The sequence below is a fragment of the Nymphaea colorata genome, chromosome 5, assembly GCF_008831285.2.
Source record: "Nymphaea colorata isolate Beijing-Zhang1983 chromosome 5, ASM883128v2, whole genome shotgun sequence".
NCBI lineage: Eukaryota > Viridiplantae > Streptophyta > Magnoliopsida > Nymphaeales > Nymphaeaceae > Nymphaea > Nymphaea colorata.
The window spans coordinates 5,273,097-5,291,076 of record NC_045142.1 but is presented as its reverse complement, the minus strand read 5'-3'; the positions used below and the strand labels follow the sequence as shown (position 1 = coordinate 5,291,076).

The 17,980-nt window shown below is 37.8% G+C and overlaps 1 protein-coding gene across 1 annotated transcript; it reads left to right on the top strand.

Moving 5' to 3' along the window:
• The first annotated feature begins 4,681 nt into the window (after positions 1 to 4,681).
• On the top strand, positions 4,682 to 16,454 carry LOC116254422 (uncharacterized protein At1g24485-like). Its single transcript, XM_031629803.2, has 3 exons — positions 4,682 to 4,814; positions 5,255 to 5,780; positions 16,356 to 16,454. Exons 1-3 carry the CDS (start codon positions 4,745 to 4,747, stop codon positions 16,411 to 16,413), a joined length of 654 nt encoding a protein of 217 aa, XP_031485663.2. The 5' UTR covers positions 4,682 to 4,744; the 3' UTR covers positions 16,414 to 16,454.
• Positions 16,455 to 17,980: the final 1,526 nt, after the last annotated feature.

Sequence of the window (17,980 nt, the reverse complement as noted above, 5' to 3'; positions counted from 1 at the left end):
GCACCTTCAACTGAAGCATCTGTCTCAAGACCAAATCTATCTGTACATCTATTTGCAAGGTAGGAGTTCATGCTAACATCAACATCATAACAGACGGACCAAACATCTATAAATTAGCTTTTCTTTTTCTGCTTGACAATCAGAACAAGTATGGACACTGATGATGATTAAGCATTTCATGAAGGGTCTTGTGTTTGATTACTTATAGTAAAAATGCATGCTAGTTACTGGTTCTAGTATTTTCTACAGAAAGGGCGCTTGATTATGCCCTCAAAACTCAAAAGCTCATCTATGAAGGCTGCAGGAACTCCTCTTGATAAGTCCCCAACCAAAACAATGTTACTTGTCGCTACCTCATCTTTACAATCCGATTCAAGGATGAGCTTTGCTGAATACGGATACCATTTCCGGCTAGCCACTCTAACCCATATCAGACACCAAACTGTTGCACTTGCACCCACCATGAATGTAAGTGCAAGAAATGTTGAGTTCGATCTATTCAACCTGGGAAAAGAGACCAGCCATTCAAGGCACCCCAATATTTACCGAAAATCTCAGGGTGTACTTTCTTCATTGAGAGGAAAAACGATCTTCCAAGAGCTTCTCAACCCATATCAGATAAAATGATCTTGTTTAGTGAGGGTAAAATATTTTATAGGTTAATAGTTTTAAGTACGAAGTGCGTCATTCTGAATTATTTTATGAATTAAGCACTTTTTTGCATCTTTTCAAGCATTAAATAGTTTGCTCATAAATACATCAAAAGTTAAAGGGTTTTTTCTGTTTTTTTTTAAAAAAAAAGCTAATAAATTGGCAAATGGTTGTAGAACTCTGCATCAGACATGTTACTTAATGTTCACCCATTGAAATTAATTCCCCCGGTGTCTTGTTTGAATTTATTAACTGTGACAATGTCAAACTTGCTCTATCATTAATTTAAACATGAGAAAAAAAATAGCGAGATCATAGAAGTGAATTGGATCTTAATCATATTATGATTGCTTTTCTGAATCTGGATACCAGTTGTAAGCTAGAAAATTGGTACTATGTTCCGAGAAAAAAGCATTTAGATTCCCTTGTTGCCTACTTTCTAAAAGCATTTCTTTCTGCTATACATCGTTTCAAACTGGAATACAGACTGGCCCTCCGCTATTATTTAAGAAATTTGAATGTGTGTTCCCTAAATAATATCTTTGACGTTATGTTTGATGATGTATGGAATATCTTTGATTTTTGTTCATGCACGCATTCTTATTTTTTAATTTAGATTTTTTATTTATATAAATTAATTTGATTCATTCGTACACCTCAGAAGCTCCTTTTGGCTAATTCATCTCCAGCAGGCAAAACACAACTTAATTCCACAAACTTGATAATTCATCAAATTGGAGGAGGTAGTAAGTTAACATATCCCTTTAATTTTCAATTATCTTTCAATTGTAGAATAGGAATGTCAATGGATCCGATTCAAATCAAATACACCCATAACAACAAATAACACTTTTACGAATGGCCAGAAACTATGCCCAAAGATTCGGGCAGTCTTTCCTAAAAGTAATTAGCAATAGTCAACCGACTGTTCCTAAAGCATTCTTATAAGTGGCGTTCTTAATTACTTTTAGGATTGGTCGCAACCGTTCCTAATGAAGAGTCATTAGGACCATTTTCCTCTACGTGTCCACAAAAGTTAAATTTATAATTATATTTTTTAATATGCATATAGAAACGGCTGGGGTGACCGTTCCTAATACTTCATGAGTTCGAGCTGAACGTTAAACTCGTTCAAACTCGATTAAATAGTTCGAGTTGCACGAACTCGACGACTCGCTATTAACTGGTTCCGGGTCGGGTCTCAGATCCAAAAATCCAAAAAATCTAACACGAACTCGACTCCTCGGTATTAACTGGTTCCGGGTCGAATCTAAAAAATCTAACGCAAGACCCTCCCCGCCAAAGTCTCCCAGACCCACACCCGTCCAACTTGTGGAACAACTACAATAACAAAGTTAATATATTTTAAAGTTTCTGTTTCAAATTGATACAGGACTAAACTATAGTCTTGTATCAAAAGTTTGAAACATAAACTTCAAAATATATTAACTTTGTCATTGTAGTTGCTCCACAGGTGGGAGTTTGGGAGACCTCGGCGGTGGAGGGTCTCGTTAGATTTTTTGGATTTTGGACCCGACCCAGAACCAGTTTACAACTTCATATCGGGTTAATCGAGTCGAGCTCGACGAGTCGAGTTCGAGCCTTCTGTAAGAAGCTCGAGTTCGAGCTCGAGTAGTTTTAGTCGAGTTCGAGCCGAGCTTGAACAAGCTCGGCTCGAACTCGCTCATTAACAGCCCTATTAAATATATTACTGTTCCGTGGTTTCCCACTGAACGCCACGGAACCTGTCAGGCTTTTATAGCGCCCGTTCCGTGTTCTCTTTGTTCCGCATGTTCCATGTCCAACGTTTGTGTTGGCTGCATAAAAACGACACACGTTCTGTCCGTTCCGCCATCTTCTATTGCAATCAAACGGCTTCAAACCATTCTTAATTTTTATTTTTTATGTACATTTGTTTATTTATATGACGATTTAATTTGATTTCACAACATAATTGATTCCGATTTCATTTATTTTTTTTTTATTATTTTACTAATCAATTTGACCTTGACCTGCGATGCCCTGGGCAATGGTTAATTCCTACAGTACATCGGAAGCTATTGGCCTCATTTCCGCGGGAAGCGGCAAACCTGTGGCCGTGGCTTCCACTGGCGTAAACTAATTGACCACTGACTAAATTAATGAGCCATTGAGTGGAGAATCATGGAGGTATTTAAGGTCAAAGCAGGATGACGAAGCGGTTTAATTTTTTTACTCGATAAATTGTCAAATTGATATATGATCCTGGAAACTTGCAAAATCATGTGAAAAAATTCTGAGCTTTCGAGTAAAGCCGAAGGCTGCAAGAAATTTGTTAGAAGGTGCACAATAAAGGGACCAAAATACTACAAATTTGAATTTTAGAATCAGTCAGCTTACTAAATAATATTAGATTACTGTTTTCATATCATATGAAAAAGAAATTAAAGGAGACTAAAATATATGTGGACAGACCATAGGAGGAATACATCAAATGAAAATGATGAAGTCTAAAACCCCACTTGCATTTAAAGAAAAAGGATCAAGCTATTGTTTCCTGTTCTTCTCGTCCCATCGTCACTGCTTAACCATTAGATAGTTACATATATTCACACAAATTGCACACCCCTATGAAGCAAGCTTCTATTGATTATCAGCGTCTTCAAGGATAAGGAAGAAGGTTTATGTAAACAATATCAAACTTGATCGAGAAGATTATAATTGAAAATCTTGGCTGACTCAACTTAAATGACACATTAATTTATAAATGATGTTAGATTTCAAGCTAGCTTAAACTCCAAAAGAGCCAGTTGAACCTAAATAACCATTACTAATTGCTTATAACAAGGGGAAAACATCCCGGTGTTATTAAAATTGGAGCATACCAACAAGGACGATATTCGATATGATGCCATCTGAAACAGACCTACATATCCGTGGAATGGGATCATTTTCCCAAATGTGGGATGGTGGCCGATGATTTGTTGTGGAGCCTTGAATGATCCTTTCACTTTTTCTGCTTTTGTCTTTGCCCTGTATATATCTTCTTTCTCTCTTATTGTTTTGGTTAATAAAAGGGTTAGGGACTCCCGCTTGCATCGGAAATAACTTAATACATGAATAAGTTATATCGGCTTGTCTGGGAAGATGATTTTCAACAAGGGCGGAGCTAGAAATTTTTTATGAGAGCTAAACTAATGTTTCTAAATTTTGACTAGAGCCAAAATATCATTTTCAAAATTTTTATATAAAACAAGTGAAATTTTTTAAAATTTACATGTACAATTTAAAAAAAAATGTTTTGAAGTAAGGCCAGGGCCCATGCAGGCCCTACCTTGGCTCAGCCTCTTATTTTCACAGCGAGATCCTGAATTCTGTTCTTCTATGGTAACCACTACAAAAAAAAAATTGTTACAGTGGCGTGTTATTACCAGGAAGATTTGTGTCCCCGGTGAACCATCTATACGGTGAATGAAAATCACCGGTATAGATGTATACATGTGGTGCCGCCGCTGTTAACAGATTGGTCGCAATATAATATTGCATGGAACTTCACATTCACAAATGAATTTTCATCTCTTTTTTCCCAAATTAATTAGAACCATGCAACTGGTCCATGAGTGAAACTCGCAACTCTATTCATGGTACGTACAAAAACAGTAGGTCAACTCAAAATTAAAATAATCGACAATTCCAGGAACTAAAATTTCTGAAAAACTTCCTAGACTATAAGAACTTATCTACACGCGCTCATAAACAGTTCCATGGATATATTTCCCGTCGCTATATTTGATAACTACGGTTTATTAAGAAAAAAAAAGAAAATTAAGGCTGTAATCATAATTAAAATTCTGTACAATGTACATCAAGCTTTACATATGAAAAGAGATCAAGGCTTTTGACCTTAGAACAATATCCTTTAAAAAAAATTTCTCCTTACGTTTGATGCCTTACGAAAGCTTGCCTCAGGGCAAGACTGGTCAAATTAATCGCACCTAGTTAAAGCCTCTACCTCTGTAGGCTAAAGCACCCATCCAGGAAAGAAGGTGGGTTCAGGTTCTGTGGAGTTTCTTAATTTCTCGTTCTCGGAGCTTGCATCCGTCGTCTTATTAACATGGCCAAATCCCTGCTGCTTTTCTGCTTATGCATTGCAATCCAAATCTCCTCCGGCGTTGGTGGAAAATGTAAGTGTTCTCATCGTCACCACTTGCGCCTGTTTGATTCATCTGTTAATCCTGAAATAGATGCGCCCCTTGGATGGTTTCTATTATGTGTAATATAAAGCCATAGTGGAGGTAGGTGTGGCTACGCCTGGGCAACTGCCCACACGAACCCTAACAAACTTTTAATATTTATATGTATATTTTTGAGCAATTTTTTTCATTTATATATTGGTGCTTTTTAAAATTTTATACATAGTGCACCTTAACCTCGATATAAGGCATATTTTGGCCCTTTACGTCTCGTACAAAGGCAAAATTTGGCGTCAAGGAATTGGTAGAACGGCCCCGAAGGAATGCTTCTCATACATAAACTCTAGCTTATTAGTAGATTATTGAAGAGAATTTTCTATAAAAGCCTTTGTTTTATATCATAACCGGTGAGTTGCGTTTGATTCCTTCAGTGTTCCTGAACATTGACTGTGGAGAAACTGGCAACCACTCCGACCAGTTGGGCATCATTTGGGTCGGCGACGATCGCTATATTAAGGCAGGGAAAGCTGCCCAAGTCCAGAATCTCGGTATTTACAACAAAGAGCTCAACAGCCACCGTTACTTTCCCTCCCAGAAGAAGAGCTGCTATGTGATCCCAGGGGTAGCCACAGGCAAGAAACACATGCTTCGGGCATTCTTCTTCTATGGCAACTACGACGGCAAGTCATCGCCACCATCCTTCGATCTTCAATTCGATGGGAACCATTGGGCGACAGTGGACACTTCATCCAAGGACTTTTATTATTCGGAAGTAATCTATGCACCAAAGAGAGGCAACATCAGCGTCTGCGTTGCTCAGACGTCGCCGGAACAGACACCCTTCATCTCCACTCTTGTAATTAGCGAATTTGAGCAGGGAATGTACGAAACGGACGGCAAAGAAGACGTGCTTGTGAATACGAGGAGGACGGCCTTCGGAGCGAAGGACTACGTAAGGTAAGAGCAAAAGACTACTTGAACTTTGAACGTTGCAAGACCAAAGTTTCCAAGCTGGTCAAAGTAGTGCACCAGGGTATATAATGACCAAATTACTTCTGATCATTTAATAAAAAAGTGAATAATTTTATAACGATAAAAAGAGATAATGAAAAAGGGACTCTTTTTTTTAGAAAAAAATAATCAAAATACACTAAATTCTACTTCGTTTTTTCGGCCTGGGCGTGCATATTTGTCACATGTACAAGATGGTGCAGTAATTTTTTTTTTACATTGAAAAAATTAAATTTTTTTAGTTTGGCCCCACCAGTCGCTCCTCGTCGCTCCTTTTGGCCTGACCCTGGCCCGGCCCGCGAATCGTCTTGACCATACCCTAAAAAAAATTCTGGCTCCGCCCCTGGGTGTGCACAACTTATTTTCTCCTCAAAGTTGAGGCGTAATCCATTAGACCAGAGATTGATTTGAGTGTAGAGGTTGTGTACACACACAAATATACATCGAAGGAAAAAAGAAGGGGTTCAGCAATTTTTTTTAATTTTTATTAAAAAATTTACATTTGAAAATTTTAACTTTTTCATGATATAATTTTCTCCCTCTAAAATATTTTTTTTTTTATACTTAAACAGGAGTATTTTGGTGAAAACACACTCATGTGCACAACTGGTGTGCACATAACCAATTTTGATTTGGCGAGTTTTAGTGTGTAAACCCAATTTAGAAAGTGAAAATGATGTTTTTTAGTTTTGGCTGCATAGTATGTAAGGCTTTGAAGGATAGAACTAGTGTTATATGCCTGGGCTGATCTGAATCGAACCGGTTTGATCCATTCGATATTATTAGCCTATTCTAGACTGCCGTGATCAATCTTAATTTAGACAAATTTCTTTATGACTTGAAAGGTTTAGTATTTTGTAAATTCTTCTTTATTCTTCAGTTCATCTTTTTCCAAAAGAATTTTTTTCTTTTAACTTTTTTTGCCAATTCACTACCACTTCAGTTAAATCACTGAATTGGCTGACTTACTGAACTGATTAAAGTTATTACCACAAAAATGTAATTTATCTACCATACATATTGTTATATGGTCATCATGATTGTATTGGGCTGTTTCACATAAACTGATAGATAAGTCCTTCGCAAAATGAAAACGAAAATTCTTTTATGGTACAAATTATTATCAATGATCCTGTCATATAGTCCTTTGTTTCTTTATACAAATTGCGTATTTTTATAAAGAACTTAAAATCACGTAGGTCAAAACTATTTAAGAGAGAAAATCGGGTTAGAAAGTGAGATTTAGGAAGATTTTCATTTTAACAAGCTACGCCGATGTCATATGCATGGGTTACGTATAGCTAGCTGTTTCCTACGTCAACTGCTTAATTTCACAAAAACCAAATTAAGCCCCACCCATCACACAAATTAAACTGCACAGACATATATAATCATATATTGGATTTTGACTTCTATTGTTTCTAATATCATTGACTTTAAGTTAATTTATTTATTTGTTATATGCCTATCGTACAATGTTCAATTAAGAAAGATTTATATCAATGTCATTATTCATGGTGTCCTACTTAATATAAGTCAAAATCTGTACATATTAACAGTAAGAAGGTCGTTGTCAGACCTGTACAAAAAAAACATTAAAAAACTAATATTAAACTCACCATAAACCATTGCTAAAAGCATCATGAACCATTTCTAAAGTATAAACCTGCATCACTAACAAAAGAAACGAGGAAAACAGTCTTTAAATAAAATTATGTTTTTTTTCAACCATTTACTTCAATGAGATTCACCAGGTTTAAATTTATGAAATTGTTGTGAAAAGGGAAAGCAGAAAAAAAAAAGAGACTTGGATGAGATTCACCAATTGGGTTTGCATTTTGAAACGGGTGAATCTCAGAAGGAAATGGATTTGAAAATACAATTTTGTTGGACGAGTAGTTGCTTTATTGAATGTTCATATATATATATATATATGTGAACCCGACTCCCCTCGCTCACCCTTCCCTCCCGACCCTACCCTAACCCGACGGACGATGGCAGCCTCCACCTTCCGCCATTGCCCGACCTCCTCCTCTCGTGACCAATTTTTGCATGCTCTCCTCCGCCTCTCCCTCCTCTCTTACCCTATCCTCCCTCCAGATAGGACGGAAGGAGGCCGCCTCCACCATTCACCATCTCCTCCAATCATGGCCGATTGCCCCCTTTCCCTCTCTGCTAAACCTGACGGCGGAACCCTGCACCATCGCCGACCTCCTGCATCCCCTCCTCTCCATCGGTGGCCACCCACCCCCCGCTGCTAAACTCGATGGGCAGACGAAATATATATTTTGTTTAAACTTTCTACTCAGGTTTAAACACTAGAAGAGTCACAAGTTGATAGATTTAGACGCAAAAATCAGTGAGAAGGAGGTCGGGCGATATTGCAGGATGGAGGCCGCCATCCGATCAGGAGGGAAGGTAGGGCAAGAGAAGAGAGATGAGGGGAAGGGAATGAAAGTGAAGGCGTCCGTCGGCTCGGGAGGAGAGGGTGAGTGAGAAGAGGTTGCAAAAAAATAAAAAAGAAACATCGAATCGGGCGAGCTCGGATAGGCAACGCCATTTGGCGTCGGGTTAAATTGACGTTTCTTTTATATATATATATATATATATATATATATATATATATATATATATATATATATATATATATATATATATATATATATATATATATAAAACCGAACCGCGGAACATTCATTTAAAAACATCAAAACGTCAAAACGTGAACTATGAAATCTAGAATATGTACGGCCCAAACTTTCCTTCCTTTTATCATTCCCTCTCTTCTCTTCTCACACTCTCTCGTCTTTTCAGCGAGCCTGGCCACTCCTTGTCTCGCCGGTAGTGGTGACGTCCACAGGGCGTGCTGGCTGCTCTCTCATCTTTTCAGCGAGCCTGGCCACTCCTTGTCTCGCCGGTAGTGGTGACATCCACAGGGCGTGCTGGCTGGTGACGGTCAGGAGCAGAGGGAGGGGGCCGTCTAGGCCAATGGCCCAACAAAAAAAAAAATGGTGTAAAAATTGAATTTTTTTTTTCACACCTTACCCAAATCTAACTTACAAAACCCAACCCCCATTTGATCCGCTCCTCAAAAAAATCCTCGCTTTGTGATGGAGGAGGAGAAGCCACCGATAGTGGGTAGAGCAAGATGGGGGAGCCGCCGGGGCTTCCGACTACTGTTGCTGGCGGCACTGGCATCGCCCGGTTTCCGGTGATGCTCATGCCGCCGGTGATGGGCGGGGGGAGCCCAAGTGCAGTGGCTGCCTCTTTCCTCTATGCATCGTGGATGGAGGAACCTCTACCCACGATGGGTAGAGGTAAGGGGAGCCGCTATGTGCCTCTCCCCACCGTCCGGCTGGTCCGCTGGTGACGGCAGTGGGCGTCGTCTGGGAGCTCCAGTTAGGGGAAGGAGGTAGGGGAGGGATCTAGTCGAGAGAAGGAGAGGGTGATAAGGAGAATGAGATGAGTGTTGAGAGAAGGAGAGGGTGATAAGGAGAATAAGATGAATGTTGGGTTGCTTGATCCGAGATCTCATGTCTTGTAGTGTATAAGAAAAATAAAGTAATCAAGTTCCCCTCCAATGGCTAGCAGCCATCCTCATGCAGTAGTCAGTGGGTCTGCCGGTCATCCCTACCTTGTGGATCTTCTGGGGCACGTCGGGCCTGCGACAGGACGGGGGGAGCCATAGGGCTTCCGCTTCCTCCTTTCCATTAACGGAGCTTTGGCCTGGTGAAAGAAAAGAGCAACATAGTAAACAACACTGTGCATATGATGGTCTGGTGTATGATATTCAATGATATATATATATGTTTGTACTATGGCTATCAAAACTCACCCAATATACTCATCTCAAGACTACCTGATCCATCGTGCCTACACAGCTATTCTCTACACAATTTTTTTGGGCTTGGCCACTATTTACTCGACACATATGCCCCTTGTCTCAGTACGCTTGCCTTCTTCTCTGAAAAAGAGTATGGTCTTGCAGTTCATGCACTCAACTTCCCTACCCAATGATGAGAGGAGGACAGAGCACCAGCCCTTCCGCTTGCACCACCTAACACCTTTTAGAAGAAGTCAAGGAAAAAGCCAAAACTATTTTAGAGATTGTTTCTCAATGTGGTCATCTACTGTTGATAAAGAAAAGGCCATTTGTAATGAGCTAGAGGCACGACTTGTTAGACGCGCTTTCATTTTCCGTTCTTCAATTGGCTGCAGGTACCCGGATGCCCCTTATGATCGTTTCTGGCTGCCATCAAGCAGTAGGATCGATGGAGTGATTAGTTTGACTAGAGACAACATGAGCATGATCCCAAACTTCACGGACGTACCAGGAGTGGCAATGGTCCACGCCATAACACCAGCGTCGAGCAATGCGACGACTCTGGCAGTCCCATCGTTGGAGCTGTCCTTGGTAGATGCTCTCTATTACTTCAATTTCTTTTTCAGCGAACTGTCACGGGCCGCGTATCAAAACAAGAGCAGGTCATTTGATTTTCTTGTTGACGGAAAGAAGCTTAACCTTGAGCCCATGACCCCTCCTTATCAGTCAGGTTGGATTGTGTATGATCACGGTCGTAAGCTGACATCTGAATCCGTCATTTCCTTGGTTAACACACCAGAGGCCACCCTTCCTCCCATCCTCAACGCCATGGAGCTTTTTCAAGTGATCAGGCGCCCACTTGCGAATGAAACCAACGAAAATGATGGTCTCTCTCTCTCCCTCTCTCTCTCACTCACTCTCGCTCTCCCTAGTGTATGGTTCAGCCATCTAGATGCTCAGGCCTCTCACACATGTAGCTCAATGCATTGCATTTGGCAACATGCTATAAGAGGATAGATGGGAGGATTACAACATATATATATATATATATATATATATATACACACACATACACATACACAGACATAGTTATAGTTATAGTTATGTACATATATGAATCAATTCTGCTCGATATCAAATGCTGTTGGATGGCTGAAATTTAGAATTTTGTAGCTAAAAATATTCACTATATTGTCATTAACCAAGATTTATGGTGCATCAATGGTTTATGGTAGTTTTAGGGATCATTTTTAGTGTTTTTAGTGAAAACTTTTTAAATTTTAGCCATCTAGCAATATCAGCATTCAATTACATACCCTCCCCTCCCCCATGAAGCCAATTGGATAAGGAACATTCTTAGCCCTTCATCATTGTTCAAATTGATGGTTGAAAGAAAAACAATGAGAAAAAGGTGATGGAGCATTTTCATAATCTAGTATTACTTTACATCTTCTTTTAATCACATAAACAGATAGAAAATGTTATATGAAAATATAACGATTAGGGAGGAAGAATCGATAATAACATTAAATGTCAAGGCCAACAAGGGATGAGACTATGAAAAAAAAACTCATACAGCTCGATACCACATTGCAGTTCTCCAAGAGACTTTATACATCGTACAAGATAGATCAGGCAATTTTCTGAGCAGACAAAACCTCATTGCTATATAATAATTTATTTCTTGAAAGTAAAAAGCCATATTCTCCATCTCATTTCTCTATAGTTTTGTTTTTCTTATGTACATTGATCCTTGTACGAGGTCATGAATAGTGGAGTTCACTCTAGTCTGGACTAGAGCAAAGGACCAAGATAATTCAAAGATTTCTTCAGTGGCACTGCAATACTAAGAAAATCAGTAGTAAGATGGACTTATTTAAGTGTGAAGTGGGTATAGCAAGCCCAAGGAAAGGATAAGCTAGAATAGAACAGCTTTATTACTTCATAATTCCTTGAAGACTATAACTCGTTATTAGAATAAGTGGGAGGGGATATTATTTGAAGGAATGAAGGGGCATCAATGGCTATGTATTTTGCTGAGTTACAAGTACACATATAGTCAAATTTCGAGCCTAAATGGCCACCACTTGAGGAAAGACAATATACCCATTCTCAAGTGACCAATCCCATACACCATGGTGTTTCCTTTTTCTAACTAAGCCACCCCATAAAAGCCTTTGAAGAATATATTGTTAATGTCCTTTTCAACCTTTGTAAGGTATTAGTGATAAGAAATACGTGAAAAGCATACAACACATATCTAATCATAGTTTCTCTTTTAAAGAGTAAGAGATATCGAGCTTTCTGATTGCTAAATGGCAGTGTATATAGTCAATAATATGTCTACATGTTGACGGCCTAATGGATTCAATCAAAAGAGGAGAGCCAAGATATTGAATGGTGGGAGGCATTATTGGAGACCTGACTATTTCAGAAGCTGCTTGTTTGGTTCGTATGTATGTCTTCATTGAGGTGAGAAGCTGTTCTCCTCATTGTTGAGTAGCCATGATGCTATAGAAGTGGCAATGAATTATTGTTAGTAATTGTCATTTGCTGCAAAGAAAGCCTCCCCAAACATGATTAGATCATCATTTTATTGAAACATATTAGAGAAGAAACTATAAGTGAAAGAGGATGGAGAAACCCTTTGGAGGTAACAGTCAGTTTTATTGGCAACTAGTATTGTCTTAACTAAACATGGAGATAGTGGGCATCCCAATTTTTATCCCCTTGGAAGAAAGAAGGAAGAAGCAAGTTTCTTATTAACAACTAGTATTGTCTCAAATTTAAGGCATAACTTTTCAACCCAAGATATGCAGCACTTGCCAAACTTCATATAATGCAATATTTGAAGGAGGTAGTTCCAAGACATGTAGTTTTGGAAAGTTTTTCTAAACTCCACATTGAGCTTAATGTATGTTGGTCCGGGCTCTTTCATGGAAAGCAAGATCTGAGAGGCCAAAATATATCTATATCTGATACAGGGAAGAACGCTATTAGTTATGGGCATATTGGCTGCTGGAAAAGGTGATTTGTCTCCGTTTTTATTACTTTCACAATAATTATTTGAAGATATCTTGTGATGGATAGAGTGCAACATCTAGAAATTTGGTCTTCAGATATGAGCTTTCAGATATGAGCTTCAGAATAAGACATATGAAATACTTGTGAACCAACATTGAGAACACAATTATATGAAATTCTATGAGCATCATATAAAACCTTAACGGACAATGTCCTAAATTCCAATTGAAGAAGTCAATTGGGAGTCCATCTAGTCCAGGTGGTTTAAATTTAGACAATGCTTTGAATGTAGCCAAAATATTTTATGGAGATGGGTTTTTTGTAATTTTTGAGCTTGAATTAGGAGGAAAATATTAATATAGCAACCAACCCACTTCCACACTAGGCTAAGTCTCCTGTTCTAGTGAACCATAACTAGCTTCTTGGTAGCTTCGGTCATTCCTCAACAAGAATAGGACCATCACAACAAACCATGTAGCTGACCTCCTTTGCACAAAACATTTTTCAAAATCTTCGATACAAGACTAAATTTTTAGATTACCCAAGTCCGACTATTAAATCAATTCTGATACCAATACAATGACCCAATCCATTCCTACACTAGTCTCGAACTCTTGGTTTAGTGGATCCTGACCCACCTCCAGCATCTTCAGTTCTTCCTTCAAAAAAGTAGGAACTAGAACAGCTAATTGTGGCATTCTTATATGTTCCTGAAGGTCTTCACAATACATGAGATTAATTTACATTAAAAGATGAACATGAGGAATTGGATATGTAAGGAGGCCCACTAGATTGTTAGTTGTTATGATTTCTAGCTTTTTTTTTTTTCTTTTTTTTTTTAATAAAACAAAAGCTGCTCGGAGGTAGGTAGAGATCTATTAAACTAGAAGACCGAGCCTAATGTTGGAGTGGGATGAGTTGTTAAATTGGTATAAGAGCTAGTTCCATAGTTAGAGCTAGGTCCTACACATTGAGACACATGTGTCTTAAGGGGGGTGAAATGTGAAAGTTTATTCCCACATCAAATATTGTGAGAAAACTTTGGAGATGTATAATGAAGCCGGCTACATGGTTAATTGTCCTAGTTCTTAGTCTTTTTAGAGGAAAAATCAAAGCTGTTATAGTGCATGCTGAAATCTACCAAACCAACCTGAACCCAGTGTAGGAGTGGGCAGGGTTACCATAGTTAAACCCATATGATCCTAATAGTCAAGAATGATCATCGTCTTGCGAAGTTGCAAAAGTATGTTCTTGTAACATTGAGAAGATTACATTCTTGATCTTTGATTCATGTGATAGTTAAGAATGATATTCTAAAAGTGTGATATTTTTCAATTGATGATTGATAGGAGAATGCATTGTTTATTGAGTTTCTTGTTTTCCGTTTAATTTAATCATGAAATCTCTATTGGGTAAGTCTTAACTCTCCCATATGATTTTGAACCACTTATAGGTTCATGTCTGTGGAGGACGATGTCATATTCAATAGCGATGATAGTTCTTATTCCAAATGTTTGATATTATGGACATTGGCCATAGTGATATTTCAATCATTGTTTGATGGAAGTTGCAAGCCTCTCAAGCTAAATTCAAATTATGATGGCAGCACTTGCACATAGTTGTGGGGACATAAGAGGGATTTTAATCTAACCCTATAGGACAATGTTTTTCCAATTGGGTGTTGTGTTCTACCATCGCTCTCAAGATAAAGGTTTATATTTTTGAATCCTCAACTCCATATAAGGGAAATGGCCACACAATCAGAAATAGAATGAACTTGTGAAGAGACAATCATGTTCAACAAAGTTAGATAATATTTGGCTTGCTAACATATAATTTAAAATTGACAACCATAGCTTCAATATTTTGTTAGACCATGTAAAGACTTCTCCTGAATGAGTGAGGGTATCAGGCTTTACGATTCCACAAATTTTCAAAGGCTCTTATGAAGAGATCGAGAGTGATTGGTTGACTATATTCATTGATGGTGGGGAGATTTAAAATGTCCAACTAGTAGTTGAGGGAGGTTAATGGATGACATGATGGAAGAAATGTCAGCCCAAAGGAACCCCCTTTTTAGTGGAAACAATTAGCCTATAAACAAAAGTGAAGTTGACATGTTCCTTTAATAGATGCAATAGAGCCTATAAGAAGATTTACAAACAACCAACATCTATGTTGGAATTAGAAAGGTCAGCTTGCTAGAGTTGAAGAATGTCATCTATATACTCTGACTTTGAAAGCAAATTGACTACCTCTTCACAAGGAGAAGTTGTAAGAGTGATGCATTCTATTTTTATATTTAATGATGTTATATATGTTTGGTTTAATTTCACTCATACAATCAGCTAAAAGAACTCCATTTAAGGGAATTGAGTCCCCAAATTTGCCAAACTATCGTTTTCATAAAATACAATTAATATAGATCCTAGGCCTCTTAGGTCTTGCAGAGTGCTTAGCTATGGAGACCATTCTTGCTAGCTTCTTTGCTCAAGCTGACTACTTAATTTTTAGTGTGTTTGCTCTACTAGCCCAGTTAGAAGCTTTTTCAGCTCAATTCTATCGAATCTAAGTGAATGATATTTGGATAGTAAAGGACTTCACTACATTTTCAAAGGAGCAACCTAAGGTTTTAGTTAGGATGTCCTTTGTGTCCTATAGAGATTGCAACATGGGTGAGTAGGAGGGTGGACAATGAGTTGCATTACCAAACCCCAAAGGAAAGTCGGTGAATGAAAAGAGGTGGGCCCTTGTAAGAAAAGGCAAGGTAAGGGGACTAAATACCTTGAAGAACAAAACACATGCCCCAACATGTCTAGAGAAGGGCTAGGCTGGTCTCAACTTCCAAATGTTCCTAGGTTGGACTTTTAAAATATTTGATCCCCTTCTATTTTTCTTCTCAAGCCTAGACCAACTTTGTTGCATATGCCAAATGGGAAAGCCTAATGGACATTCAACCTAATTTTCATGCTAATAAAATTGATTTCATAGGTAAAAGAAGTGTAAGATGACCATTCCTATTTCCTGAAAAGGAAGGAACATTTTTGTTTTGGTCATGTTTGTATATATATTCTCAAATATAGGCTTAAATTTTTTCTTTTTTTTAACAAACTTCACTTTCACTTACAACTACAAAGGAGAGGTGCTAGGTTAAATTAAGAAAATTTTGCTAGAAAGAATGAAAATTATGCTCTCTAATATTGTTCTTTTGAGTTGAAGGATATATATATATATATATATATATATATATATATATATATATATATATATATATATATATATATATATATATATATATATATATATATATGTTTTTACTTCATGAGAAAATTTCACAAGTTTTTTTAATTTTAGCTAATATCTTAAGTAGAGTGAAATGGGCACCAATAAATGCATGGCCATGTGTGAGAGCTTGTTGGCATCTAATGCACTGTCATCTCATAAAAAGGTGAACAATAAGTAGTTCACTTTATTACTTAACTTAACTAAAGCCTCTTGTTAAACTTAAGCAAGTGAAGAAGGTTTTCTTTTTCATTCTTTACAAATTATTGCTTCCAGGGAAATATAACAAAAATCACTACATCTCTATATTCCTGAGATTGATGAAGATACTTTTTTACCATTTTTTTGCATACGAAATTCATACAATTTTTTTTTGTAACAATGCTATGCAGTGGATGTGTTGGAGGTGTTACAGGATCAATATCAACAACTTCAATCATGGGCAGGTGATCCATGCCTTCCCATAGGTTTCACTTGGGACTGGCTCAATTGCAATACTGACAATCCACCACGAGTGACAGAACTGTGAGCAGCACAAAACTATCAGTATCAATATGGATCCCCTTCATTAATGTCTATATCCTCCTCTCAATTGAAACTCTAATGAATATATTGGTTAAGAATTTGGATTCAATGATACAAATCCTTTTTCTCTAACTTACATGCAAAATTGTTAGTGTGATGTAAAAGCAATTTTTAGTATTATTTTCATGTTCCTTTTGCTTTCTTAGGCACCTTAGTAGATCAGGCTTGAAGGGTACCCTTCCAGACTTCAGCAGCCTTACTGCACTTGAGATAATGTGAGTAAAACATTGTCATTCTTGCCTATCCACTTGCTTGCTTATTTAGGAATTTCACTATGTCAACTCTGATTTTGTAGCGACTTGAGTAACAACAGCTTGAGTGGACATATTCCGGACTTCTTGGGGACATTTCCTTCTTTGAAAGAGTTGTGAGTTTATACACACGCATGCAAAAACTTCAATAAGTTGTGGATGCCTTGTAGTTCACTTGAAATTTAAAGTTTTCTTTGCTTCCATTTGAATCCAAATAGTTAAGGCTTTAATTTTTTGTTGTTTGCCTTGCAAGCTATTCTACCGCCTTTCCATAATAGGAGAACCTACCAAATGGGGATGACCAATGAAAGGCCACCCCAATCATATTCTGGAGCCAAGTACTCGACAACCCCTGGATGAAATGCTAGATCCCACTGTGGTTGCTTTCATAAGAAGCTTTTTCGTCAATGTATTCACTTGCTCAACTGAAAATTAAAATGTACTTTTCATCGCTTTGAGTCCAAACAATTTTCAATATAGAAGGCTTCAATTATTGATTGCTTGCCTGAAAGCTATCCTGCAAATGGAACCAACAAAGAGCACCCGAATAGTGGCTGAGAACTCATTAGTTTCTAGGTAAAATACTCTCCTACTATGGTTGTTTTCATAAGAAGCTGGTCCATATTCTCGCTTTGTTCCACTTCTAAAAAGTCCTTTTTGCAAGCATAAATATATTGGAATACAATTCTTAAGAACAAAAGTTCCATCCCAAAGTCATGCAAATTAAAACAATTTACACTGGATCTTATATTTCAGGAGGTACCTTTAAATATCTATTCGTTAACTTCTATGTGTCAACAATTGCTTGCCTAGACGATTGACTTTTTTTTGACAAGCTCTCTCTCTCTCTCTTGCTCTCACTTCATTGCCTCAACTTTTGCAATAAAGACATATTGATTGACAAGCTGAAATTGAGAGCTGATGGGTGCAAGAGCAAGGAAGAGCTTACATAGCATCTGTCATCAGTGGGGCTTCAAATGAAGGAAGGCCTAGAACCTCCAAAGGAAGTGAGACCATCATTTCTATAAGATTGGACGTTTGTATGTCATAACAAAAATGGGTTGGGCTAGTGACAAACTCATTTCTGCCAAGGCAATAAGCTAATAGGCCAGCACAATTTATTCAGTATGATGAGCAAGTCAAGTATGAACTAATTAGTTGTATGGTTTATGCTTTATAGT